At 41.4% G+C, this 27,599-nt stretch overlaps 4 protein-coding genes across 5 annotated transcripts; all 4 read left to right on the top strand.

Moving 5' to 3' along the window:
- The first annotated feature begins 306 nt into the window (after nt 1-306).
- On the top strand, nt 307-11,806 carry hspa4a (heat shock protein 4a). Its single transcript, XM_068744945.1, has 19 exons — nt 307-542; nt 2,572-2,629; nt 2,740-2,880; nt 3,512-3,634; nt 4,497-4,596; nt 4,893-5,026; nt 5,388-5,632; nt 5,951-6,027; nt 6,260-6,411; nt 7,151-7,257; nt 7,520-7,653; nt 8,095-8,276; nt 8,629-8,712; nt 9,117-9,269; nt 9,569-9,694; nt 9,866-9,973; nt 10,116-10,235; nt 10,421-10,582; nt 10,906-11,806. The coding sequence occupies exons 1-19, from the start codon at nt 436-438 to the stop codon at nt 11,104-11,106; spliced, it is 2,514 nt and encodes an 837-aa protein (XP_068601046.1). The 5' UTR covers nt 307-435; the 3' UTR covers nt 11,107-11,806.
- A 281-nt stretch (nt 11,807-12,087) lies between these two features.
- On the top strand, nt 12,088-17,346 carry rnf14 (ring finger protein 14). Its single transcript, XM_068744639.1, has 9 exons — nt 12,088-12,118; nt 12,588-12,740; nt 12,916-13,046; nt 13,289-13,478; nt 13,912-14,297; nt 14,738-14,966; nt 15,170-15,342; nt 15,966-16,096; nt 16,214-17,346. Exons 2-9 carry the CDS (start codon nt 12,596-12,598, stop codon nt 16,272-16,274), a joined length of 1,446 nt encoding a protein of 481 aa, XP_068600740.1. The 5' UTR covers nt 12,088-12,118; nt 12,588-12,595; the 3' UTR covers nt 16,275-17,346.
- Nucleotides 17,347-18,516: 1,170 nt separating this feature from the next.
- endou2 (endonuclease, polyU-specific 2) lies at nt 18,517-21,665 on the top strand. The gene is made up of 6 exons (XM_068744913.1): nt 18,517-18,618; nt 18,816-18,927; nt 19,538-19,659; nt 20,207-20,319; nt 20,553-20,706; nt 21,411-21,665. The coding sequence occupies exons 1-6, from the start codon at nt 18,517-18,519 to the stop codon at nt 21,663-21,665; spliced, it is 858 nt and encodes a 285-aa protein (XP_068601014.1).
- A 718-nt stretch (nt 21,666-22,383) lies between these two features.
- On the top strand, nt 22,384-27,315 carry LOC137900040 (NEDD4 family-interacting protein 1-like). 2 transcript variants are annotated; one of them, XM_068744083.1, is made up of 7 exons: nt 22,384-22,541; nt 23,438-23,525; nt 24,165-24,295; nt 25,452-25,539; nt 25,665-25,789; nt 26,040-26,106; nt 26,269-27,315. In XM_068744083.1, exons 1-7 carry the CDS (start codon nt 22,512-22,514, stop codon nt 26,370-26,372), a joined length of 633 nt encoding a protein of 210 aa, XP_068600184.1. In that variant the 5' UTR covers nt 22,384-22,511; the 3' UTR covers nt 26,373-27,315. The 2 variants fall into 2 exon arrangements, with proteins under 2 accessions (XP_068600184.1, XP_068600185.1); XM_068744084.1 differs by having other exon boundaries at nt 24,165-24,283.
- Nucleotides 27,316-27,599: the final 284 nt, after the last annotated feature.

A 27,599-nucleotide genomic window follows, 5' to 3' on the forward strand; every position in this document is an offset into this window, starting at 1 on the left:
ATACGCCTTTCTAAAACAACGTTGACTCATACATGCCATAAACAAATGAGAAATATTTCCCATCATCTGTGTGCTGAAATAAATTAAATTGTTTATTTATTTTTTCATAATAATGCAACTCTTAAGCATGTTGAAACAGGAACGAGACGAATCCCTGGGATGTTCTCACAGTCCACGTGACGAAAGAAAGGTCCAGAGAGCTCCAGAACTCTGCAAGTCTCGCGATAACTCCACCATGCTCGGTCCAGCCCACGGACACCGGTTATAGTCAGCGCGGTGTGGATTATGAAGAGCAGTAGCCACACTTAAAAAGCTCAATACAGCTAGTACAACCGACTTTTATGTCATTTAACGCGGTAGCTGTGCGTCAGTGTTAAATTTGGAACATTTACCTGCAGATAACGCCATAGCTAAAGGACTGATTTATCGCTGAAGATGTCAGTGGTGGGATTTGATTTGGGCTTTCAAAGCTGCTATGTAGCTGCAGCCCGAGCCGGAGGAATCGAGACGCTCGCTAACGATTACAGCGATAGATGCACGCCGTGAGTATTGATACCTGAATCCATAATTTATTTCACCTGTATAGAATGGCGACAGGATGTATCGTCTGACCGGTGTTTGTTCAGCGCACGTGAACAAGTTTTATTTATACCGACTGGCTATCGTTAGCTAAAACTGTACGTCTGTGTCATTCCGCTGGCTAATCTGCTCTTGAATAAGCGTAAATCAGTGAAATGTTTAATTCGTTCATGGATTAATATTTACTGAATCAACTACATAATGATAATCCCTCGCCTTCCAGCGTGACGCTAGCTAGTACGATAGCATCGCAATTTTGTTTCTAATAGTAAAGATATTAGACGCTTTGAAAATGGCTTGCGTTACCCGGCGGGCAGGCGCGGGCGGTGTCCCGTTGCGCTAACCGTGGTTCACGCCTCGAAAGAGAAAGCTCCGCCCAGCCGGTGCGGCCTGAGGGACAAAATGATCGCTTCGAGCGATGACGCAGGCAGCCCATTGCTTGTTAGATAATTCTTACAAATTATAATCATTAAAAAAAAAAAATATGAATTAATCTCCCATTATTTTTGCCCAAAAAATGTTGGGTGATTTATTTCAGTGTCGTCTCCACACTTGATTTAAAGATAACAGTTTGTATTTTTTTAACTGATGGTTAATTGTGTTGAATATAATGGTATTAATGTGGTGTGTGTAATACTTGTAGTACTGTACCGGTAATTGAATAAATATTTATATATATATTTTTTTTGATATAACATTTTTAAAAGTTTTTTTTAACCCAGATGAACTGAAAGGGTGTATTTTGAAGCAGATGCTTTCTTACAGTAACATCCTACGTTCTCCTCCTCAGGACTGTGTAAGGGATTGTTTTTATAACGATCCAATTCTTTAGGAAATTACTACGCCCTTTAATTTTGCCTTCTCCACTTCACCATGTCCTTTGCATCGTCCTCCCCAACACCAGCCACTCTCATGTCCTCCCTCACTACATCCATGTATCTTCTCCTGGGTCGACCTCTAGTCCTGTTCCCTGGCAGTTCCATTCTCAGCATCCTTCTACCGATATAGTCCCCGTCTCTCCTCTGGACATGTCCAAACCATCAAAGTCTGGTCTCTCTGACCTTGTCTCCAAAACGTCTAACCTTCACTGTCCCTCTTATTGTCTTATTTATAATCCTGTTCAACCTGGTCACTCCCAAGGAGAACCTCGGCATCTTCATCTCCGCCGCTTCTAGCTCCGCCTCCTGTCTTTTCCTCAGAGACACCGTGTCTAAGCCGTCCATCATGGCTGTCCTCACCACTGTCTTGTAGATCTTTCCTTTCATCCTCGCTGACACTCTGCTATCTCCTGATACGTTCCTCCACCTTAATGTTTTTTCCTCTACACATACTCTAGATACCACAGTGGTAAAAACAAGCAAAATGGTAACCTGCTACTCCAGTTTACTACTGTTCTTATAATCATTTACTTACACTGAGCTACTTCAGTCGAGTCTTTTCCCTGACATTTATGAATGTGTTGACGAACTGTGGGCCCATTTTCTGTGTTTGATGGGGACGATGATGGCTGGGACAATCCACTAGAATACAGGCATACTGACCACATCGCCTCAGACTGTGGTTATACAGCACTGTAGTACTATGGATATGTGTTTTCACCAGTCTGCATGTGTCCTCAATCCAGATTTCAACAAAGCATTACATAAATAAATAAAAAAAACTCTTGATTTATCCTCAAGTTTTAAAACAATCCTAAGATATATCAGTTAATACACATTGTTGAATATTTCACCTTTACCTTTCTACTGGTAAAACTATTCTGAATCCCTGATTATATTTCATACTGAACCTGATTTTAACGAATGCAAAATTAACAGCTCATGTTGATTCCACAGACACGAAAAACTGCCTGCCTGGTTTAACATTGGTTGTAATTATATCACATCAGCAGCAGACCTTATTGAATTAATGGACACAATACTTTGTATTTTAAGGACTTTAAAATGGTGGATTTCTCTCAAGTTATAGTGCATTATTGAATTTGTCTTGCAGGTCATTTGTATCATTCGGTCCACAAAATCGATCTATAGGAGCATCTGCAAAGACCCAGGTAAAATCATTTCAATATTGGAATGACTTTTATTTCAATGTGCTGTGTTCAGTACTGCTTGTAACATAATCTCAAAGTTCTAATGTTTCGGCGGTTTTCTTCATGTCCAGGTGGTGACCAACTGTAAGAATACAGTACAGGGCTTCAAGCGATTCCATGGCCGGGCTTATGCAGACCCCTACGTCCAGTCTGCCAAGTCTAAACTGGTCTACAGCCTGGCAGACATGCCTTCTGGATCCACCGGAATAAAAGTAAGATTTATTAAAACTCAGATGAAATTAAGCTAAGAATCATTGACAGCAAATTGCCAAAGCAGGAATTGATTGAGTGTCAACTAAGAAATGAAATAGAGAAGGCATAGAAAAAAACACAGCAAAATATTTTTGAGTGTATTTCCTCTTTTTTTAAACTGCTTCTTGAATTGCCTAATTTAATACTCTTTCCTCTGAGTCAACAATTTCCCCATTCTATCCAGTCAACAAGGCTTTTATAAAAATATAAAATATGAACGCTAATATTTTATGTATTTTTATAGCTTTATTCTTTGGTAAGCCGATCACTTGAATGTGGAATATGCGCGAACTTGTGCTTCCACCAGAAACTTGGTGCAAGACTAAACGTATTCACAGGTTTTTGCCAGTGTGTAAATTACAGTGCCTGGCTTTGCTTTCAAACAACACATGGCCTGGCATGATATCGTGTCCCTGTGGAGATTTGAGTGTCTCAGAAGAAATGAGAGCAGAAGCGATTCCAAAACCAAGAAGTTGAGGGTTTTTTTTTTTTAGGAATTAGTTCCATTGTCATCACCCCAAATAAAATGCATTTAAAATTATATGTCGGGGCATTTTTCCATTATTCGTCCCTGATTCTATTCATGTCCAGGTGATGTACTTGGAAGAGGAAAAAGTGTTCAGCATTGAGCAGGTCACTGGAATGCTGCTGACCAAACTGAAGCAGACTGCTGAGAGTGCTCTGAAGAAGCCAGTTGCAGACTGCGTTATCTCGGTAAGCATCTCCTGCAGACATCTGCGACTGCTTCATCGTGTTTGCTTGTACATTTTCAGCTTGATGTCTGTTAAGCTTGTATATATATATATATATATGGTTAAGGAATGTCTCAATAGGTCGGTGATTCTTAAATGGTCGGGTGTTGTGAAATGCTAGGGGGGGGTGTTTGACCCTGGGAACATGCACCCACCGTAGAACCGATTGCTACCGCTTGCCTTTTCAGAGCCGTACTAGAATAAAGTGTAACTGCACATCCTCTACAGTAGGTGGCAGTGGTGCTTTCACAAAGTGTGCCATTAACGCTGATTATTAGAACACATTCCGGGAGTACTAGCTATGGTGTGGGTTTTTTATTTTTTTTTATGTGGAGCAATCAAATCGGTGCAATTAGTTTAATTCATTTTTGTTTTGTAGGAAGTGTTTTCTGTGTTGTGCTCCTGAGGTAATGGTGCTGATCAATTAATTAGTTTTATTTAAGTCTATTTTTCAGCATCAAACAGCTCAATTTGTTGTTTGAAAAATGCCCATGAGGTGTATCAACGTTACCGCCACCTGTTTATGACATTTTGAGCTTGTGGCATTTCACCATGTCTTCTTTCTTTGATGCATTTCCTCCTGTGCACCTTGTTGGTGCAGGCTATAAATTCACCAGCAGAACTTGTTGTGTAATGTTCCGTATCTCATCCAGAGTTGGTTTCAGCACTCCTAAGGCTCCAGTTTGCATTGGACATAAAGATGGATAACAGCACTAATATACTGCATTACAGCAGATAGCTGTGGAGTTTAGCCAGAATGAGGGGGGGGACTTGGGATTCGGATGCAGGTGATTCGTAACTCTGTCTCTTTCTTTGTCTCACAGGTCCCGAGCTATTTCACAGACGTGGAAAGAAGATCTGTCATGGATGCAGCTCACATCGCAGGGCTCAACTGTCTACGGCTAATGAATGACACGACTGCAGGTACGTGGAAACATGATCTATTCCACGCAAGATAGGCAGCATCTGATTCTGAAAACTATTTCTGTAAATTAGCCATTTGGTCATTTATAACAATACGCTGAGAAATTATACCTGTTACTCCCATCAAACATATTTATTTCCCCCATTTTAATGCCCAGGAGTTGCCATAGCTCTCAGGGATGTTGTCAGGACAAAATATTTAGTCGTAAAATTGTTGCCAAGAATTAAAAAAAAATGGTATGTTTAGCACCAGTGGTGATCTCAAGCTAAACACGAGCTATGCCTTTCGGTTGCAGTGACGCTGGCGTATGGCATCTACAAACAGGACCTACCGGCTCCAGAAGAGAAGCCCAGGCTCGTGGTGTTTGTGGATGTGGGCCACTCGGGTTACCAGGTGTCAGTGTGTGCCTTCAACAAAGGAAAGCTTAAGGTGAGTGATGAATAATTTGTGCCCATTTTGAAAAAGTATTCTAATGTTGTTACAGCATTATGTTCTTCTCAGTTTTGCCAGGAAGACTTTTTTATTTTTATTTTCCCCTGATGATTGATGTATGAAGGCCAAACTGCACCAAAGTCTGTTACTTAAGCCCTTAAATAATGTGATGGATAGAAGAGAAAATATATGAAAGAATTTGAAAAGCTTTTTGTTGGACTCTGACAAAGCCCGGTTAGAAATAGCCATCCGGCTCGTCACTCCATCAACAGATGTTGCCACCACGGAAACAATGTCAACATGCGTAGAATACATTTAAACAGAATAGATCTCTTCTTCTCCCCCCCCCCCCCGTTAGATCTTGGCTGCAGCATGTGATTCAGAACTGGGTGGAAAGGGCTTTGATGACATCCTGGTCAACCACTTTTGCGAGGAATTTAAGAAGAAGTACAAACTGGACGTCAGGTCCAAGCCCCGCGCGCTGGTGCGGCTCTACCAAGAGTGCGAGAAGCTCAAGAAGCTGATGAGCGCCAACGCCTCAGACCTGCCTCTCAACATCGAGTGTTTCATGAACGACATTGACGTTTCTGCGAAACTCAACAGGTGAGTTTCAAAATGACTTGGATGGGGGGGGGGAAGGGACGGTGAAGTGTGTTTAAAAAAAAAAAAAAAAAACCTGTAATGAGGGCTTGGGGAACAAACGGTATCGTCTCTGGGGTTTAGATGAAGCGGTAAAAACAAAGCTATTCATTATTCATTGATTCTGTCGAGCCTTTGCGTTCTTCACTAAGGGCAAATGTAAAAAAAAAGAAAGAAAAAGTGATCTAATGGGAAATGAATCTTGGAGGTACCCATTCGCACTCTCCCCTCCCATATGTGTGAGTCTATTAATAACGCTATGAACGAATGATGTCTCCCCAGAGGCCAGTTTGAGGAGATGTGTTCAGGGCTCTTGGCCAAGGTGGAGGGTCCCTTTCGCAACATCATGGAACAAGCCAGTGAGTAAATGTGACTATAATAGCTGCTGGCCAGTCAGCGTGTGCCTGCTGTCAAAAGGAACGATTCAGTCACGTGCTTTCATTCCATCCAGGTGTTGGTGTGTAGGAACATTTAGACTTTGAAGAAAAATATCCTGGCAGTCATTTTTCCAAACGCCACCGTGTTGCTTTTAGTCTAAGAAGTACTCTCGGCTGTTCTGCGTCATCCTTTTCTCCTGCTTCTTGTTTCTAGAGCTAAAAAAAGAGGATATCTATGCGGTGGAGATCGTGGGCGGCGCCTCTCGGATTCCCTCCATCAAAGAACGAGTCAGCAAGTTTTTTGGCAAAGAGCTGAGCACCACACTGAACGCGGACGAGGCCGTGGCTCGAGGATGCGCTCTGCAGGTACAGCTCGCCTGTCATGGCGCACAAGTAACACTGAGATGTTGTTATTGCGGGATATGAGGTAAAACATTTACCTGCATTTATTATTGGCAGCAAAACAAATGGCGTGAGGGGTGTGTGCAGGAATGTGTTCTATCATGAATGGTTTCTATTTGTTTTGTGTCCATGGTAACGGCTTGGAGTTTTGTCCCATTAGTTTCAGGGGCATCGTTTTTATTTACACATCTTGTGTGTTTTTTTTTTTTTAATGTAATTATCAAATATCTCCATGGAAACGAGTTAGTTGCTGTCCCGCGAGGGTTTCAGGGGCATATTTTTTATTTTTAATCACACATCTCATGTATTGGGGAGATGCCTTTTTAAATTAAATGGTGACCTTTGACATAAGCATTTATTTGACTTAAAATTGAATTAACAAGAACTCAATTTTCGTCAATACTAATGTAACATTTTTAATGAATATAAATGTATGAATCGAAAATAAAAATTTATTTAAAAGGGACAACTTAAATACGTTTCTTTGTTCAGTAAAATACAACTTTGAGAAGGATCCAACTTATTTCATGCTGGTCGTATTTATGTTTATGTTACATCATCGATGCCGTTGCTGCGCTCTGCTTCAGACATACAAATCAACTCCTGCTTTTTCATACCATTCAGAGTTCAATAATTGGGATAGACGCTGAATCAGAATACAAATCTTGGTAACCTCTGCTTTGTGTTATTCTCTTCTCCTTAGTGTGCCATTTTGTCGCCAGCATTCAAAGTCAGAGAGTTCTCAATTACAGACGTCGTTCCTTATTCCATCTCCCTGAAATGGAATTCCGCCGCTGAGGAGGGACTGAGGTACGGTTTATTGTCCCCTGAAAAAGAATATCAAGCGATGGGTTACTGCGTGAGTCGTAGTGAGACATAGACTGACTGTCATAATTTACAAGGTCCTGCAAATTTATATTTTGCTTTGATGTGTTAAAAAAATATATATCACAGTCCATTACCTATGTTTCTATATTTTTATTTTGTAAAAATAGTTCCTACTAATAACAGTAAATCAGTGTAAAACCCTGATCTACTTGTAATAGTCTTTGACCTCCTGTTGTTTTTGCAGCGATTGTGAAGTTTTCCCAAAGAACCATGCAGCTCCCTTCTCCAAGATTTTGACCTTCTACAGGAATGAGCCCTTCTTCCTTGAAGCTTACTACAACAATCCAAAGGATCTGCCCTATCCCAACACTTCTATAGGTAAGGGATAAGTTAGCCACAAAAAGTAGAGACATCATATAGGGAGTCAGTACTTTATTAGGGAAAAAGTTATGAATGGTAGAGAACTAAAAATATATATATTCTATTAACGTGTAGTTTGCAGTTGGAGTGCAAGTCCACATTTTTCCTGTTAGAAGTAATTGGACATTGGAGACATAATGCTGGCACTCAACTTTAGCTTCCTATGCTTCTACTTTCGATTGGTTGCGGCTACTTTGTAGCTCGAGAAGCGGATAGATTGATGCCAATTTTCAAGCGGGTAAAAATAAATCAGCACATGCGATCACATTTTCACCCTCAAAGTCTTTGCTGCCATCCTGAACAAATGTTTTCCTGAAATTCAGCTTTTGTCTCCTAAAGGAAAAGTGCATCAAAAGATAGTTCATAGTCTTCTTGCCATCATTCCCTTTGCCCCCACAGGCCAGTTCCTGATCCAGAATGTGGTTCCTCAGGCATCTGGAGAAAGTGCCAAGGTTAAAGTGAAAGTTAGGGTCAATGTTCACGGAGTGTTCAGTGTATCAAGCGCCTCGCTAATAGAGGTAGTGAAAACACCGGAGGGAGAGGAGCCAATGGAGACGGACCACACGGTGAAGGAGGAGGAGGTTTGTACTCTGTTCTTTCTGACGGAATCAAAGACGACAATGATATTGTGTGCGGGGGGGCGGGGGGGGCTGGCCACACCTTAGTTAAATAGTTGTTCAACTCATCGCTCTGGAATTTGGATACCCTGCCTTAACAAGCTTTAGAAACCTTCACTGGGCCTTCATTTAATGTGATGCCATTAGTTTGGTATTGTATTAAAGGCTTCAACGAATAACTGAAATGAATTTGAACAAATCCGTTGACTCTTGTCAAGTCAGTTTACTAATAATCGCGCATTAATGTTCTCACTCAGTCCAATGGTATATACGCAGAATCACCGACGCGTGCGCTTCCGTTGTTCCCGTGTGTCAGAACAAGATGCAGGTGGACCAGGAAGATCAGAAACCTCAGGCTGCCGAAAACAAGGAGAAAAAATCAGAGGCTGAAGAAATGGAGGTAAACATGAGCTCGATCAAGTTGTGGTGCTGTGTATGAATGAGTGTCTCTGAGCGGTGGGCAGGTACCAACCCAAGCAGCTCGGTAAACGCGAGAAGCGTGTCCTCTTGAGTAAAAACACACATAAATGTAAATGGTTGGAATATAGTGAGTGATGCTGTTATAATGTTTTTCATCAGTGGTTTTTAATTGATTATACCTGGTAAAATAAAGGCTAAAAATAAAGATGCTTTGTCGTCCCCCCCCCCCCCCCCCAAAACAAAAACCTGCTACACATAAAGGGTGAACCGGTTCAAGTCCCAGCCCAGACAAAAATACGGCGAGTGGACCGGTGGCTGGTCCCTCTCTAGAGCTCTGACTTTACACAGTACATACAAAAATGGCATGGATCTCTTGTTTCTTAGACGACGGCAGAAGACAACAAGGAGAAGACAAATGACCAGCCGCCTCAGGCAAAGAAGCCCAAAGTGAAGACAAAGACCGTAGAGCTGCCCATAGAGAGCAGTTTGCACAGGCAGCTGTCCAGTGACGTGCTTCATGTGTTTGTGGAGAATGAGGTAATGCTCTCACCCTCATGAGTGTGTGTGGGCTCATGGTGCTCATCCAAGTCATGTTTGCTGCTCAGATTTACTGATCTTGGGATCTCTGATGGTTTACATTTAAACTCGGCGTTGACTGTCAGCCATCTTAGGGTTTCATTATGATTATATTCTGAACTACTATGACTGTTTTAGTCTTTTTCTTAATGCTTCTTTAACATTCCCATCTCCTTTTTTTTTTTAGTTGTATATTTAATCTCACCCACACGCGCTCACACTCATCTTCTAAACACCAACACTGTCTGCAACTTGCATAGGGTAAGATGATCATGCAGGATAAGCTGGAGAAGGAGAGGAACGATGCGAAGAACAACGTGGAGGAGTACGTTTACGACATGAGGGACAAGCTGCACGGTGTCCTGGAGAAGTTTGTGAGTGAAGCTGTAAGTATTGCTCACGGCAGGTGGATTTAGAAGAAGAAGAAACACTTAAATGATCTTAAACACAAAGGGCGTTTATGCCGAATATATAAACGTATTGCAGGCATGGTGTGTGTGTTTTATTTTTTGGTTTTTTTAATACAAATTTAACCTCTCCTCTTGTGAAACGTGCAGGATCGTCATGCTTTCTCATCAAAACTGGAAGAAACGGAGAACTGGCTGTATGAGGATGGAGAGGATGAAAAGAAGCAAGTTTACATCAACAAACTGGCTGAGCTGACGGTAAGAAGGCGTGCGTTGTTACTGGACAGTGAATGAATGAAGAGAGAGCTCTCCCTGCACTGTTTGGGCTCTTCAGAGAGCACGTCCGTGTTGTCTCGCTGGGTGACCGGCTGCACAAACGTGGCGTTGTCCCCTTTTACAGAAACTTGGCGACCCGATATACGAGCGCTACATGGAAGCCGAGGAGAGGCCGAAAGCCTTTCAAGAACTTGGCAGGCAGATTCAGCAATACATGAAGATCATTGAAGCTTACAAGGCGAAGGTAAGCAGGCAAAGAGAGCGAGTTTAGTGATGTGCTCGCTTAGTCAGATTACGCTGGGGATAAATTAGAGCAGCACACTTGATCTGATTAAATGTATAAAATAAAATAAAAAATTCAGAACTCTTGATGTGGTTCTAAGTTATTAATTTTAAAATTGCCAAACTGTTTTTTTTTTTTATGAACAGGATGAGCAGTACAGTCACCTGGATGAGCTGGAGGTAACACGGGTGGACGATCAAGTAAATGCTGCCATGGTCTGGATGAATGGCAAGATGAATCCGCAGAATAACCAGGACCTCACTCTGGAACCAGTGGTCAAAGTCCAAGAGATCCTGGCCAAGACTAAGGTACGGACGGGGTGCATATTCAAAGGACCTGCATGACCTGGAAGTTGTGACAGATCGGAAACGGTTTTGGAAGTTTTCTTGCAAATTCACTTCCTTTTAGATTTCTGATCGATTAATCTGGAATCCAACAGGAAAAATCTCAAATATTTTTCACTTACACAAATATGTAAGACTTTTATTTATAGCGTGGCTCAATTTTTGGCACACATTTGTACTGGATAGTTGTAGAAATCCATAGAATATAATTTTAAAACTGCTCTGAATGAGCAATATTTCCTTTTTCCTATGGTTCTAACAGAATGTATCCTGCTCCCTATTTTTAGGAGCTGCATTCAGCCTGCAACCCTGTGGTTTCCAAACCCAAGCCTAAGGTGGAACCTCCTAAGGAGGAGAAGACTGATAATGGGCCCGTCAATGGACAAGAGGGAACAGAGAACCAGCCATGCAACGCAGAAAAAGCCACACCGGCAGGCACGGAACCAGAAACGGCAGAGAACAAGCTCCCTGAAATGGACATCGAATAACTGCTGCAGCTTCACCCCGGAGTTTCAGCTCTTTTTGTCCTGCTACTAATTCTGTCATCCTGTCGGTGGTGTATTAGCCTCCCTCTCAAGGACAGCAGCATCCTCAATCAATGCGTTTCATCAGTTTGCTTCTTCTTTTCAGTTTAATACAAAACATTGCATCATGTTAGTATTGAAAGAAATACTTTATGACATAAAAGTTGTGAGCTTAGGATGGAAACTGCTTCGTCTTGTGTTTTATTGGCCATTACATTTGCAGATTGGTTTGTTCAGAATATCCGGACCACATAAATGCTAAGAAATGTCAGATCGGAAGAATTGTTAGCAAAATGGGTACGAAGACGAAAAAGTAAAACGTCTAGGATTCGTCAAATTGTAAAATATTGCTGTATGTCTAAATTAGATATAGAGCGGTAAATGAACACAAAAAATTATGCTGGATGACTTTCAAAAGGATGGGAGTTTTTGTTGCGGTTACTTGTACTCTGTGTACTAGATACTAAATTATAGTCAGTCATGCATGATTTAATTGTTTTGCTTTCCTCATTCAAAAGCGATTGTGCATTGGTTGTTCTCTGGTAGCCTGTATTGGTTATTTTCTACTTAATGGTGTGAATGCTGGTCCAACACATCACTTTTTGGGCGCTGCTGTTGTTGCCACATCACCCAAATAAAGCAAAAATCATACACAAAGTGAAAAGTGTGTCTTTGTTTGTTTGTTTTGGTCTATTTCCTGTTCTTGGCTTAATGCATTGGTTGTATTAATTGTTTAGTACCATAGCTAAAAATTAATGATGGAAATACAGGGAGGAGGAAGAAATAATCAAGAAATCACTATAAATGGCAAATTGAAAGACACATTTTTTTTCTTGGTTTTCAGGCTTGAGTGATATAAACACGAAAATAAGCACGTGGTACCCAAAGCAACCTCCAGGGGGTGCTGCTGTGACACCCATGCTCCAGTCATGATCTACTGAAGGAGCAAGTATCATTAGCACTTAGGTCGGACAGTGTAAGTAACGCGTTATTTCTAAATTATAATTGGAATTAGAGCTTAGAGTTACGTTTGTATGCATTTATATCTGATAAGGAGCTACTGTATAGAAAGGTTACCGCAGAGCCGAGCTACAACTATAGCAGATGCTAGTGTTTACATCAGCTTACGTTGCTAGCTAGCTTGAATGCTCCCTGTTGCTAACTAGTTTCTATGTTTTGTAGCTTAATTGTCGGCCTTAAATTATATTTGCCTGTTTTCTACTCTTCGCATCGCCCGTTCCTATTCAAAAAGATTTCAAAGAATCAAGGCTTGTCTTGTTCGTGTTTTGACTTTGGCTAGCTAGCATGCTAACTTGGACTGACAGTAGCTTCACTAAACTAAACTCTTCTAACTGGAGGGTGTCTTATAGTTGCTTCGTTTTGTTTTTGCTCCACTTTTTATTTTGTTTTTTGATGCTTTTTAATTGTTTTTATTTGCGTCAAAGGAATGTAAATGTCTGAGGACAGGGAAGCCCAGGAGGATGAGCTGCTTGCTTTAGCGAGTATCTATGAGGAGTTTCACCGAGAGGAGGCTGGACATGGGGGTGAGATCCAACTCTGTCTTGAGCTCCCTCCTGATTTCAAAATCATTGTCAAAGGTATGCTTTGTGTTAAGCTTTGCAAATGAATAAGAGTGTAAAACGAATGCAGAACTTATTTATATGTGTTCATGTGTTACTTTAGCTTTACATTATAGATGATATTCATAGTTACTCTCTTCGGTGCCTTATTAACAGTAAGAATGTTGTTTAATTTCCTTTTGTGTTTTTGCAGGAGAGAAGAAAACTGAATATAACGTCTGCTTCTTGCCTCCTGCGGTGTTGAACTTTGAACTTCCCGCGGACTATCCATCCAGATCCGCACCAATCTTCACTCTCAGCTCTAAATGGATGACCAGAGCACAGGTAAGACACACTTCTACACCACTTTGCAATTGCTCACCTGCACAAATCAACAAGGTTTTGGCAAATATTTGTTCGCCGCGGAAAAGGGAAGCAAGACGACATGAATCTCCCTCTGGGATTAAATGAAGTGTTCTGAATCTGAATCGGAAAGAGAAAGAAAGTCTATCCACTTGTCTCGAGCTGATTTCCCAAGCTGAGCTACTGCTGCCGGTCCATTCTCATTTTCTGCGTCACTTTTTCAGATGAGTTCTTTGTGCAGACGCCTGGATGAGCTGTGGGATGAGAACCAGGGCTGTGTAATTCTTTTCACGTGGATCCAGTTCATTAAAGAGGAAGCAATGGAATTCCTGAACATCCAGTCTCCTCTTGAAGTGTTGAAGGCAGGAAGTAAGGCAGGCGTAGAGCACAGGAAACCGGACGGTGCCGTCACAGGTACAGTATGTATTTTGTTAAAGGATTTTTTTTTTTTTTTTGTGGATCCATTAAATTACCATTTCAATGCTTTTTCTGCAAAAAGGTTTTTGTTTGATTTCCCTTTTTTAACCTTCGAGTTTGACTTGGACAGGAAAACTGAGACCACCTCAAGTGCAGAAATAGTCCTCTGTTGTTTCTTTCTGTTGTAAAGTCGATTGGCTGGTGCGCTAGACTATCAGGGGGCTGGACCACGAATAAAGATTAATTAACCCTGTCTGACTTATTTGCTCTGAAAGTGTCAAAGAAAGCGGCCTCGATCAATATTCATATTCAAATAAATGGTCTCAGGACAAAGTTTTTATTTTTCTGTCAACATTTATAAAAATGTAAACATATCTTAGTGTATATATTTTTTTAATGAGGGATAAATATGACCAACAATGTTTTTCAGCTCTTACGCAGTGTCGGAATCAAACTGAAAACACTGAGGAAAAGAAAAGAGAAGTGAGAAAGGAAAGGTCTGAACTGCACTTGTCTTCAGCTCCTCACCTGGACCCACGGGCAATTCTTTTGATGGATCCACGCGCTAACCTCCTACCTCAGCTCCTGGACTTTGATGAATTGCAGCTGCAGAGGGTTTTTGACGGCAAGGTGTTCAGTTGTGCGATCTGCTTCGCAGAGAAGCTGGGTTCCATCTGCCTTTGCTTTAAGGAGTGCCAGCATGTGTACTGCAAGGCCTGCATGACTGAATACTTCCAGATCCAGATACGGGATGGCAATGTTCAGTGCCTTACTTGCCCTGAGCCCAAATGTACCTCATTAGCCACACCGCACCAGGTAAGAGATCCGATACAAAAATATGTGTCTTTTAATTTTAGATTTGCAATTTGTGTACAGTAATACCTCGACATACGAGTATAATTCGTTCCTGGACCGACCTCGTAACTCAAATCACTCGTATGTCAAATCCATTTTTCACATATAAAATAATTTAATCCGTTCCGGCTGTCTAAAAAGACTAAAATCAATGCTAACAACGATGGGTAAAAAGTTGTTTTGCTCTATAGATACACACAAAGTGATATAATAAATGATATACAGTATTACTGTGATATAAAATGTGGTTTTATAATGAGTTTTACCTTTGAGACGGACGATAGCGCTAACAGCGATGCGAGGCGGCGGGGGAGTCGGATGGCACGTAGATACTTTATACAGGATTTGTACCCGCCCCGGGTAATGTAATAATGTAATCAATGAGCCATTTCATTTGCTAGGTGAAGCAGCTCGTGGATGAGGAGCTTTTTGTACGCTACGATCGCCTGCTGCTGCAGTCGAGCCTGGACCTCATGGCTGATGTGGTCTACTGTCCCCGGCAGTCCTGTGGCACCGCCGTTATGGTGGAGCCGGACACGACCATGGGCATTTGCACAGCGTGTCAGTATGCGTTCTGCACACTTTGTAAGCTGGGCTATCATGGTCTCTCCAACTGTAAAATCCCTGCAGGTAAACGCCACTGAACCTTAGTAATCGTGTTTCTAAGGCTAACAAGACACACACACACACCCTTTAGACTAGAGTCAAAAAGTTGGTGTTAGTCTTCTCCAGGTGATTATTAGAGAAATATTACTAAATAGTTATATTTAAAAGTAGAAATTCTTGGTAGCACATTTTTTTCACTCCTCACTTATTTCTGTGTTGTGCCACAGAAGAGTTGCGTAGCCTCAGAGACGAGTACCTGTCCGCCACAACTGAAGGGAAAAAGTTTATGGAGCAGCGCTTTGGGAAGCGGGTGATCCAGAAAGCAGTGGAAGAGTCCTTTAGCAGAGACTGGCTCAATGACAACTGCAAATGCTGTCCCCGCTGTGGAACCAATATACAGGTCGGTCTGCCCTCCCCCGGTAGGACACGCTTTGACCTGATCACATGGTCACGACCGTGCTTTTGGATATGAAACAAACAGAGCATTTATTTTCATTACCGCCGCCAAGGAGGTTATGTTTTTGACGTCCTTAGTCTGTCTATCTGTTTTTCTGTTAGTTAACAGGACAACGGGGGGGGGGGGGGGGGGGGGGGGGATGGATCTTAATGAGAAGAATTCTGAAGATGGGTCTTGGTCTAACATGAAAAATGTATTTTAGATCTGATCCAGAATATCAGGAAAAAATATTACATTTTAACATTGAAAACTCAATTTGTGGATTCAGAAATCAGTTAAAAATACACATCAACTCTGATTCACTTTTACTTTTCATGGTTGGCGTATAAAAGATACCGAGAACAATTTAGAACCTTTTGGCGATGATCCAGATCAACATGTGGAACGGTGTAAATCCAAATAGGAGGGGAACGAGCTGCTTGGTGGAGGTTCCTGCGCTCTCTGAGTGCTTTTCTAGTTACTAATGCGATGAACACAAAATCCACTGCGATCTGTTTCTACTGCAGAAAATAATATACTCAAGAACAGTTCCCTCGCACTAACGCCCTGTTTTCACGTGTATCCAGAAAGTGGACGGCTGCAACAAGATGACCTGTACCTCATGTAAACGGTACTTCTGTTGGCTGTGCCGAGACACGCTCGGTAAAGGCAACCCATACAGTCACTTTACCAACCCACAGTCACCTTGTTTCAATCAGTGAGTGATCTATTCTTTCTGTCCTGATCACCAGCAGAGCTGATTAGATGTGGACGCCTATAATTCCTCTATAAACACTGATGCTGACTGTCTTTTTTTTTTATTTGCCTTTTGCAGACTCTTCCTGGGTGTTGATTTCGATGAAGAAGATGCCTTCTGGAGTGACGAGGAGGACTGACACTGTGCAGCACCTCCCTGCTCTATGCTCCTTTTGAATGCACTTTATGCCAGATTATCACTAATACCCACGTTAGCACAACGGCGCCCCTGCAGCGATGTACCTTCATTCATGATTTGAGTATGATCAGACATTTTAGTGTCCGCTATTCCATGCCATGTTGTTCAGTGATCAAGAAAGAAATAGGAAGTAATACTTGTGGTGATTTTGGTGAAAATTAAATTATTTAATCCCAAATGTACAAATTCTTAGTGCTATAAATGCTTGTTCTACTATGGAGTACACTTTTCAATCAAAAATTAAATCGGGCCAACAGAAAGAATTGTACATTTTAGTTTGTGGATAAGGTCTAAATTAAATAAATCTATTATCTTTTTTTCCTTTATGGACAAATATGTCATAGAATTCTAAATGTTTGGGGTTTAAAATTAAAAAAAAATTCCTCAATGTTGCCAAACACTAGTGTCCAATGACCATATGATTTCACCAGAAAGGAGATCAGCATTTAAAAAGTTTCATATCAAATCTAGTTTCTTTTTTCCAATAATGAATGATTTGTTTCTTGTTGCTCAAGAGGTACAGATTAATTGAAAAACTGACTGTTGTAAATGCATCTACTCAAGCTTGAGAACTGCATGGGTTCTCTTTTCTGTCAGTCGAGCAATATTGTCATTTCTTTTGTTTCACTTAAAAAAAAAAGTGATTTAATTTCTCTCCTATAATCAAATATACAGAAATAGCTGTTTTAGTTTGAAACAGTTTCACTTGTTCATTCTGCTCTATTTCTGTTGCAGTAAACCTCTTTTATCCAGTTAGCGCAGTTACCTTATCCTGTGATGTTTTCATGTGAATATTGTCACTTTGTTACTCCAAGAAAGTTCAAAAGTCCAATGCCAAAACTGAACACTGTTAAAAATAAGCCGTACTTTTCTCATATTATTATTGTTTATCACAATCATCTTCTGTTTGTGCAGTTTCTGTCTGAAACGTTCAACACATTTTGTTTGCACAATATATATATTTTTTCTCAGCTTGGCAAACCTTTAGGTCTTCATTTAAGATAACTAATTAAAATGTCAAAATCAAGTATGATGCTGGTGTGTTTTTCTTTTTATTTGCTCCCTGTAGTGTTTGGCGCATGCTGGATAGCCTTCACCGCGTCTTCTTACCTGAAACGTGGTGCGTATATGACCCTGTAATCCAGAGGTTATGCTGTGACAGAGAGAAACAATGAACTACTAAAGAAACAAAGAGCTCACATTTTAGCCTGAGATTGAAAAGAGACGACGACATGGTGTAATCCCTTTGGCTAGAGTTGCTGACGGGGGATAACGCTTTTAAAATGGCCCCTTTCCTGTCCTGCCCTCTGTTTAGCCCTCCTAAACATGGGGGGGGGGGGGGGAGCCCATGTCTGTCTGTCTCCATTCACTGACTGACTGAACTACTGTTGCTATGCCTGTAAGGACACTTGCTCTCAAAGGCACCTAACCAACGCTTGAACCTCACCCAGGTAAGTAAAGGTTAGTGTGTTTTTTTTAGGTGCTGAAACGTTGATGATGAAGTTCCCCGAGCTCCCGTGTGATGGATGCATGATCTGCAGGCAGCCATGTGTTTTTGTGGATTGCTTGGAAAGTTAATGAGCTCTAGATAATCACAGGCCTACCGGAAATGCACCATAGACTTCTAATGTTGGCAAAAATCTCATTTTATTTTTTAACCTATAAAATGATCACGCCTATTTAATACACAAAGTCAACTCAACATTTTTTTTTTATAGCTGCATTTGGTTCGATGACTGTGGATTAAAGGAGACATTATGGAAAACTCACTTTTCCAATGTTTCTACACTATTATGCTGGTTTTGGGTCATTACCAACCCCCAAAAAAACAGCAAAATAAACCAAGTGAATGCTGCGTAGTTCTGTTATCACCTACTGAAACGTGCCCCCCCCCTGTGATGTCATAGAGGGGGGAACGTGCACGAGATGTGCGCGCACGCAATGAACTTAGTTTTGTGTTCAGAGGCTTTTCTGACAGCTGTTTGAGACAGAAAAGAGGGGACGCTGTCCTGCAAGCATCTGTTTGCGGTTTTGACCAAAGACTGTCGCAGATATTTCATATAAGTGTTTGGGAGAGTATGATATGTGCTCTTTAAAGCAATAGCAGGAGCTGGCTGAATATGAATGATCCGTGATCCACAGCTCGACCTACTGCAGGGCAGAGACAGCAGCTGAGACGCAGCATGATTGAGAGTGACCGAGAGTTGTCCTCCATGGTGCAGGAGCTGTGGGACAACGATGTCAACAGACTCCAACCTGGAAAGGACTACAGGATCTCCCTGCAGGTGAACTCACTGGTGACTGTTATGCTGCTGGGGAAAGAAGGACTCAACCCCCAGGCCCGCTGGAGGAAGGGTCCACTCCACACGTGGTCTGTTACTCGGTCCACTGGTCCTCTGGGGGGGTGTTTGGTCCTGTCCGGCGTTTCAAGATGCACCCGTTCATACCATGCTGTGTGTGAGGGGTTCTCCTTCTGTTTCAGGGCAAAGCCGGAGACAGCCTGGCCGTCAACAATGACGACAACAATGATGGAGCAGGGTTTCCTCTCTTTACTTTTGTCGATGAGAACATTTTCAAAAAGGAGACATTTTTGGGTGAGTGCACGAATGTCTATATTTGGGAGTTAAAATACACACAAAATCATTATTTGGCTCATCAGAAATTAATTTGACTTCCCTTCCCTGATCCATGGGGCTGATGCATTCCACTGAGGATTGCCGGTTTTACTTTTTTTTAATCTTCACCACATTTCAAAATAAAGCTTCGTCATCTGCTTCTAATCTCCTTTATGATGGAGCAGTGGCAAGTTGCATAAGCGCTTGTGTGCAGAGAATCCTCTGCAACCACTGGTCTCTCTTTCACATCTTCCTCCGCATGATAACTTCTGAAGCACATTTCCCTTTTATGTGTGATGCTTTCACATGTATGATGCGTAGCATGCAAGAGAAAGCCTTAATAGGGAATTGCATTATATAACTAGCAGGGTATTCGGAGTTCATCTTGAGGCTGCTGGTCCATTGAGGGACAATTGCTCCCTACTTACTTGTTATTTTTGTGATTAATTCCGCTTCTACAAAGCTCTATTGCTGTCCATCTCCTGCTTACTAGAGCAGTGCCCGGTTATTTTTTGCATTTGTCATTACATGTGCTCAAACGCTACACGACGCATCCTTTGTAAGGGTTGCCTGCCTTTGTTTTCTGCAGCCTTTATCTCCCTATTGGATAACTATGAGAGCGACGCCGGCGAGCCAGAGATCGTGACCCCAGAGGAGGTCGCAGAGAATCACAAGTTCCTGGATTCCATCGTTCAGACCCCCACCATGAAGGTACTCCGAGTCGTGAGTGAGACTAGAAAGGTGCTTTATGAGCACAATCCATTTATCTTGAGTCTAAATGGTGCAGTGTGTTGCACCTACATCCAGGTATGCACAAATAATACACGGAAAGACTCTGACATTATCGGAATCTTTCTTCTTTGTAGTCTGCTTTTTTTTTTTTTTTAGTTTTACTACAAAAGCAAAGGTTCTCCAGGCGGCCTGGAAGAAACGGCTGCACGTTAAAAACAAGCGTGCTTATTTTGACCACGATTACGCTGCAGACGTACAGGAATGTATCCAGATTAAGAAAGTGCTGAAGGAAAATCACATCCGCTTCCAAACACCACTCACCAAGAGACTAAAAAAAATCAGAGTATTCCTTGTATGTTTTCTACTTATTCAGGATTAATAGATGTCCCGTTATGTTCAGGGTTATTTCAAGAAGGATGCTTTTTCACCTCTTTCTTTAGGCGTAATATGCCCATAATGTTTGTGGAAACATTAATTTGCAGAACATACTGACTTAGATGGGCAAAAATGTATTGTCTGTTTGCAGATAGCACATAAATACCTGGTAGAGAAGCACCTCTCTCCAGCGGATGAGGCACGGTTCAAGGAGCAGCTGTACAGGATCTGGTTTGAGCTTTATGCGAGGAGAGGATCCAGCAGGTGGGTGGAATCTAACACGGCACCTACATCTAACTTCACCAATGGGATCTGGCGCCGTGATTGCAACCGCCTCACCGTGAGAAACAGACCCTGCAACACATGCACTAAACATGCATGTATCCGTACGAACGCTGCGACTAAACATCCCGTTTTGTTCAGAGGCCGCTGATGCAATACAATCTGCTCATTGTTACTGACGTGGCTGATAATTCGGCGTCTCGTTCTGCCACCAGACCAGATTCTTCAGGGTTTGAACATGTATTTGTTGGAGAGACCCGGGGAGGGAGGACTGTCATTGGGTTTCACAACTGGATCCAGCTCTACCTACAAGAGAAACTGGGACACATCGATTACAAAGGCTACAGCGTCAATGCAAAGTCGCCTCAGGTATGACGGTGCGCATTTCTGGCTTTAAATAAGTATATATATTTTACAAGTATTCAAAAAAAAAAAATCAATTTTGTTTCTAATACATGAAACCTTAGTATCACTTTTACATTTTACAGTATAATTCTGTCATAAATCCTTCTGTCCCTTCCAACGGCTAAATGTCTCTCGTTTCTTTTTCCTCTCATCTCCTCTGTTCCAAGTTCTTCCAGCTGTTCTTTCAACACTTGATCAGTCTGTTTAATCTGCCACAACCATTTATTTCTTTAAGCTGTGTCTCATTTGGTTAAAGGATGACTAGAGCTAAAAAAGAAAACTGTAACGTGAAGTAAAAATCATGATTTTATATATCAAATTCATAATAAATTGTAAATTTGAACATAATCAGTTATGAGGCACTGAAATTAAGGTAGTTTGATAAGTTGCCAGTTTTACGTCATATTAGTGACATACACTCTTCTGATTTTAATGAGTATTTTCATTATTATCATACCTTACATTCATTTTTTTTTCTCTTTTTAAATCTCTTTGTCAAGACTGGTGTTAAATTACTGACGCCTCAAACAGAAACAGTTCCAGCTTCTTATTCTTTCTTTCTTTCGAACAAGCCTGCAGCTACTCTGCAGATCCCTGACCCTAGTTAATGTCTCACTTTCATCACTTCCATTTTATTTTTTTTTATTTTTTTATCTCTCCCACTTCAGCCTGACGAGAACAAGCACATCCTGGCATTACAGTTCAGCTGGAAGGATGGCATAAAGCCAAAGGGCAGCATCTTCATTGGTGTCAGTCCTGAGTTTGAGTTCGCCCTCTACACCCTCTGTTTCCTTACCTCGCCCAACGAGCGTGTCAAAGTCCAGTTCAGTTTCTACGACGTGGAGATCGTTTGCCACCACTATAATCAAAGGCACATAGGCACCACGTACCCTGTGCTCCTTAAGTACCGGATGGATCAGTAACTCGGACAGATCCGTTTCAGATACAATTCTCTAACTCATGAGCTTGTATACAAAGTGTCACAGGTATTTGATGTTGTGTTTTTATTTGAGATAAAGATACAATAAAACCTTACAAGACCCAGTCGTGTTGTTTTTGGTCTCTTGTACAATGATGTCTATTTGCAGAGCATATATATATATAAATAACATTTATTTCCAAAGTATTTATTAAAACTAAGACATTGGATGAACTTTTATGATTATGATTATCTTTTTATGCATGAAGGGCAGCAATGAGTGATTAATGAGGTAGAACCATGAATTTACTCATTTAAGAAGAAAATATGCATTTGTGTTTCCAGTAAAGGGCAGCAAAACCTTTTATTTTCTTGTCATTCTCATTGTTGTCTCACTTTGGTTCAGCAGGGGGCGGCAAAGAGTTTGTTTTGTTTTGACAATGACGTCAATGAGCATAAACGCGTCAAGGTAGCGGGATTAAGCAAGTTAGCAGCAGACGGCACTTGATTTCACAATAAGAGCACTTACAAAACCTCTTAAGAGAACGATAATGACGGTTCTTCCTGATTTAAAAACCAATTATATTATTTATTACTTGAGTTGAGATAAATTATAACGTTTACAACGATGCTGGGGGGGGGGGCTTAAAGAGTTTCTTCTAAACGCTAACAGGAAGTGTAGCTCTTTAAATCTGATTACTAACTCTACCTTGACCGGTGGGGTGAGGCGGTCGAGCAGGATTTCGCTGTGTTGAGGTCGAGGTTGATCTCTTCAGCTCGCTCTGTGACATAATTTGGTTTTCGTCGACGTGATCCTCTCTAAGGTCGATTACTTGCCGTTCAACCCGGAATGGCCGAAACGAGCACCCGCTACCAGCAGGTATGAGCTAATTAACCAGGCTAACTAACAGCCAACACCTCGGAGATTAACGCACTTCAATGCTAGCTGTGACATTACGCTGCCAACACTGGTTTAGATAAGAACCCGTGTTGTCTGTTTTATTAGTGTTTATACTTGTATTTCTTAATATTTATACTTGTATGGCGTGTTTAGAGAGTAATCTCCTCCTCACAGCACAACCAGCTAGCTGTATAATAATGCTAACGTGTTCAAGCTAACGTCACATTGTGATTTGTACCCTGATTAATACCCGGATGGTGCGTTCACTGACCTCTCGTGTTGATTCCTTCGTGTTTTGATTTAGATTTGGGTGTACAGTATTACGGTATTAGAAACACACAGTCTGTGGATTAAATGTTTTCTTTATGTCTGAGTTCCAGCTGATTGGCCTTGTAATTAATTCTGTCGGAATGTGCCGTTTACAGCTGATTATTGTTGCTGCAAGAAAAACTCTCCGATCTGAGATTCTCCCAAAAATGCTTAACGGTTAATTTCAATCATTATTTTATTTCAACGCCTTCAGCCAAAGCAGGATTAACTGAGCAACAGTAAAAAAAAATATTTTTCATTATTATTATTTATAGTCCATTTCCCTGATCAACTGTCTCCTACTTAAAATTAAAGGGGAACTGAACGATCCGACTTCCTCATAAATATATATATCCTCTTAATTTGATGTGCTCCCCTTCTCCTTTCATTTCCACTTTTCATTTTATTGATCTGTAGTTTATGAGCTGCTTTAAGTAGGCCTGAGTGAATGTGATCAATCATTGAAGACCACGCAGGAACTGTGAAGAGCGTCTGAAGCGCTGAATGTCCTCCCACGAGTGTCCGGGCTTTACGTGAACGAGGAAGTGTTTCCCTTCTCCCTGCAGCTTCCTGATGAGGAGGACCCAGAGGGGGGGCCGCAGGTCGCCGCTGAAGTGCCGCCCCCCTACAGCAGCGTTACGCCGGACAATGCCGGTAAGACGATGCTCGTCCAGATGTTTCTCAGGCGCGGATGTTGCATCCGGTGTTTCCAATAAATGGAGATCAGTTGTGTTGGGTCAACACAACAGGGACTATTGATACTGACGTCATCAATCATAAAAAGAACATTAAAGATCTTATGCCATCAGTGTTGCAGGCCTGTTGCTGACTGTTTTGTAAGTGTGACTGTAATTTGATAAAAAAGATGAGAGATGGCTAATTTGTGCCGGATGGGTACTTCTTAGTCTAATCGCTTATCGGATAAACTAATGGGAAGATCAAACAAAGAGCATTCAAGCTCTCAAGAAGAGCTTATTGCTTTCAGAGGGCCCATTTATTAGAGCTGAGTCAATAAGCTTTAATGATCCTACGGATTAACCCTATACAGGCAGACAAATGTGACCATAACACACACACACCACATATGCGTGCGGTCAGCACTTTATATTTTAACGTGGTTAAGTCATGTAGCTGTTCAATGACTCGGCACAAGAGGAAGAACACATGTTAAATACGGCCTTATCTTTATTTTATTTTTGGCCTATGTCAGTAAATGTGTGTTGCATTTTCTAGTCAGGTGTCAAAATACAAACTAAACACAATTTCTGCTTTTGTGTTTGCCACATTTTTCAGCCTACGTTGACTACAAAGAAGACGGGGTTTTCCCCGAGCCTCCTTCGTACGCCGTTGCGACGACTCTACCCTCCTATGACGAAGCAGAAAGAACCAAAGCAGAGACCTCTGTTCCCTTGGTAACTGGAAGAGTGAGTGCCTCACCCCCCCACCCCCCTTTTTGCACTTGTGGTCACTTTCAGTATGCACACTCACACACAGACGCACGCTGTAGCTTTCGCTGTTGTCTGCAAGACAGGAAGTGCTTAGCAACCAGGACGGAAATGTTTGTTCTTTTGTTCTGTCTTCACAAGAACGTACAGTTTGTGTGATCCTCACGCCCGACTGTGTTTGCACAGCATAAAATAGCCATCAGGCTTTGTTGCTAGTAAAAACATCAGTAAAACCTTTATTGTCGAGCGCATCAGTTGATATTAATGATAGATTTGACTACAATTTTACAGCTCACAGATGTCCTTTTTTTAGTGCTGTAATTTCCCGGGACGCCTGAACTATTTTCTGTTGTCATACGGTTCTGGGCAGATATTTATATTTAATCGGGTATTTTATGTTAGCCACAGCTAATGTTTCCGTTGTAATTTGTGGACGGCTGCTACCCAGTGCAACGAGTGCGACGCCCTCATATCACATTTAAGGAAAAAAACATGCTGCTGGTGGATTTAACTCTGAATCATTGAAATCTCCATTTTCAGTTTGATTTCAAATTTCACTGTTTTGTGGGAAAAAAATTACATTTTCTTGCTGTTGTATTTTATTTATTTATTTTTTACTGCGGCGCCCTCCGTCAACTGACTTTTATTTAATGCATGAAGGACAAATATATTATTTATTCACTCCTCTTCAATGTTCCCCATAGTCGCATGAAATAGGGCTGCTTCATTTGCTCTGAAAATAGTGAAACAGGCCCCTGAATTTGATTAATTAACTGTTTAACAAACCATTGGACTGGAATGATCTAGCTAGCTAGGGAAGCTAGTTAGCATATGTCTGCTAGCAATGGGCAAACATTCAGCTCTGAATGATGAGCTAATAATGTGATGACGCCGTCGGGCTCACCTGTACTCCGTCACGATTCCTTTATCGAACTCGGAGTGTAATTTTTTAAATGCAAAATTAATTCTGTTTAAATTTGGCTAAAATAAAACGGACCTTACACAGTTTTGCTCTGAAACCTGAAGAGAGACGCCGACATGTGGAACGCTGCTACTGCCTTGTTGTGCTAACATTAAGACTTTAGCGTCTTAGCTTGAGCTTATTTCTCCTCTTCTGTCCTTTATTCCTTCGCAGGATGAAGACTTCGTGACTCGAGATGACTTTGAAGACACTGATCAGCTGAGGATAGGAAACGACGGCATCTTCATGCTCACCTTTTTCAGTTAGTTTCCCAATTCACTCGTCTTTTATCTTTTTCTGATGAATAAAACTGGATTATATATATGTTTTTTTTAAATCTTCTGGCATCTTTAACACTTTCCCTATCTCTCTTTATCCCTCTCTCAGTGGCATTCCTGTTCAACTGGATCGGTTTCTTCCTGTCGTTCTGCCTGACCACCTCGGCAGCCGGCCGCTACGGGGCCGTCTCGGGCTTTGGTCTCTCCCTCGTCAAATGGATCCTCATCGTCAGGGTACGTCAGTGGACTCAGAAAATACACAGCGCGCACACACACACACACACAAACAGATTCTTTCTGCACGATAATCAACCCCAAACAACACGCTCGCTGGTACGGGACTTTTGTTTTGCCAATGGCAGGATGTTTGGTGCTTTGCACTGCTGCTTTCGTCCTTTGCTTTAATAAAGTAGGATTTGAATGAGACCATTGCGCTTCATATTTGTTCTAACCTATTATGTCCATCTCTCTGTTGCTTTTCCAGTTCTCCACGTACTTCCCCGGTTATTTTGATGGCCAGTACTGGCTGTGGTGGGTGTTCTTGTTGTTGGGTAAGTAAGGCAGCCTATGTGAAATCCATCAATAGGGAGACTGTGACACCGAAACTACATTGAAGCAGCGTCTATATAGTGTTTAAATCACCCCTAGCAACTATATCTATCCGTTATCCCTCCATAATGCCGTTTCTCTCTTCCCTTTCTTTGGGTCTTCAGGCTTCTTGCTCTTCCTTCGAGGGTTCATTAACTACGCCCGAATCCGCAAGATGGCGGACACCTTGTCCACTCTGCCCCGCACCAGAGTCCTCTTCATCTATTGAGATCAAGATTCACTCGTTTCTATCATAATTTTTTTTTCTGAGACATACTGGTTGTCTTTATCCAAACTAAAAGTGAGAAATGAACATTTATTCCCGTCTGTGTATTATTATTATTATTTGGACAATATTCTGGGTGTAAAATGGTGAACGCTGAGAAATCTTTAACACCTTTCCATTGTTAGTGGTGAACTGTGAAGTGCTATTTACAATCAGGAGGCGTGTGTATAAATGAATGCCTTATTTTAAAATTTTACTGTTTGTAGCAGTGGCATATGCGGTTCTGTCATTTGGCCACCAGGGGGCAGTCTTGATCGTAACTTTTCACCACTGTGCTACACAATCATTTGTGTGGCGTGGTTTCTCTCAGTCCAGGGTTGAGTCGGTATTTGTGTGTATCTGGGCTGATGCGTTTGTAACCTTTCTGACCAATATTTTTATCCCTTGTAGAAAAACTATTTCAAGTAATGCAAAACTGATTGGGGAAATTAAAGAAAAGTCCTCCTTTACTTGGGAATTTCAATCAGGAGCATGTTTCCTTCTGTATTACACAAGATAAGTTACGGGTAGCAGAGAAGTCAAGTCAAGCCAGGCTTCTTATTCAGGCACAGCGAGTAACATGGGATCATCTGGACGGTCTGTCTTTGGATTCATATGTGCAATTTGATGGTTCTGGTTAAGTGATTTTCACTTCCTGTCTTCGTCACTTGAACCCCATTTGTTTCCAGTGAAGGGAAATAAAAGTATTGTATGCCCAGAAGTGATTTGGAAACTCTGCCCTATGAAGAGCGAGGAAAATATTAATATGCAGAGGATAGAGTTTTTTTTTTTTTTCTTCCCCGTTTGTTACAATGAAATATTAAGTCATTTATATGTTCACCCTTGTGGAAGTGGAATGATTAAGTATCTGGCTTGGAAAATATTCTGAATTAAAGTGGAAAAAGCACATTGTGGAGTGGATATATTTATGAAACTGCTATGCTTCCAGTAATAATATCACATATTAGCCATTTCAAAATTTCTTGTTATTCAAGTCGTAAGATTCCACTTCCTCTCTGCCAGTTCACCGCAAATCCTTTGAAAATATGGCAATCAGAGATGTGGGAAGAACCTTATTGGTTTCCAGGGATTTAATAAATATTCATACCGTACATATAAAGATTTCAATAGCCGTGTGCTTTGTGGGCTGCGCGAGACAGAGTTCAGGTCGGACTTGAAAATGGTAATGAA

This window comes from Brachionichthys hirsutus, chromosome 10 (genome assembly GCF_040956055.1).
Source record: "Brachionichthys hirsutus isolate HB-005 chromosome 10, CSIRO-AGI_Bhir_v1, whole genome shotgun sequence".
Lineage (NCBI taxonomy): Eukaryota > Metazoa > Chordata > Actinopteri > Lophiiformes > Brachionichthyidae > Brachionichthys > Brachionichthys hirsutus.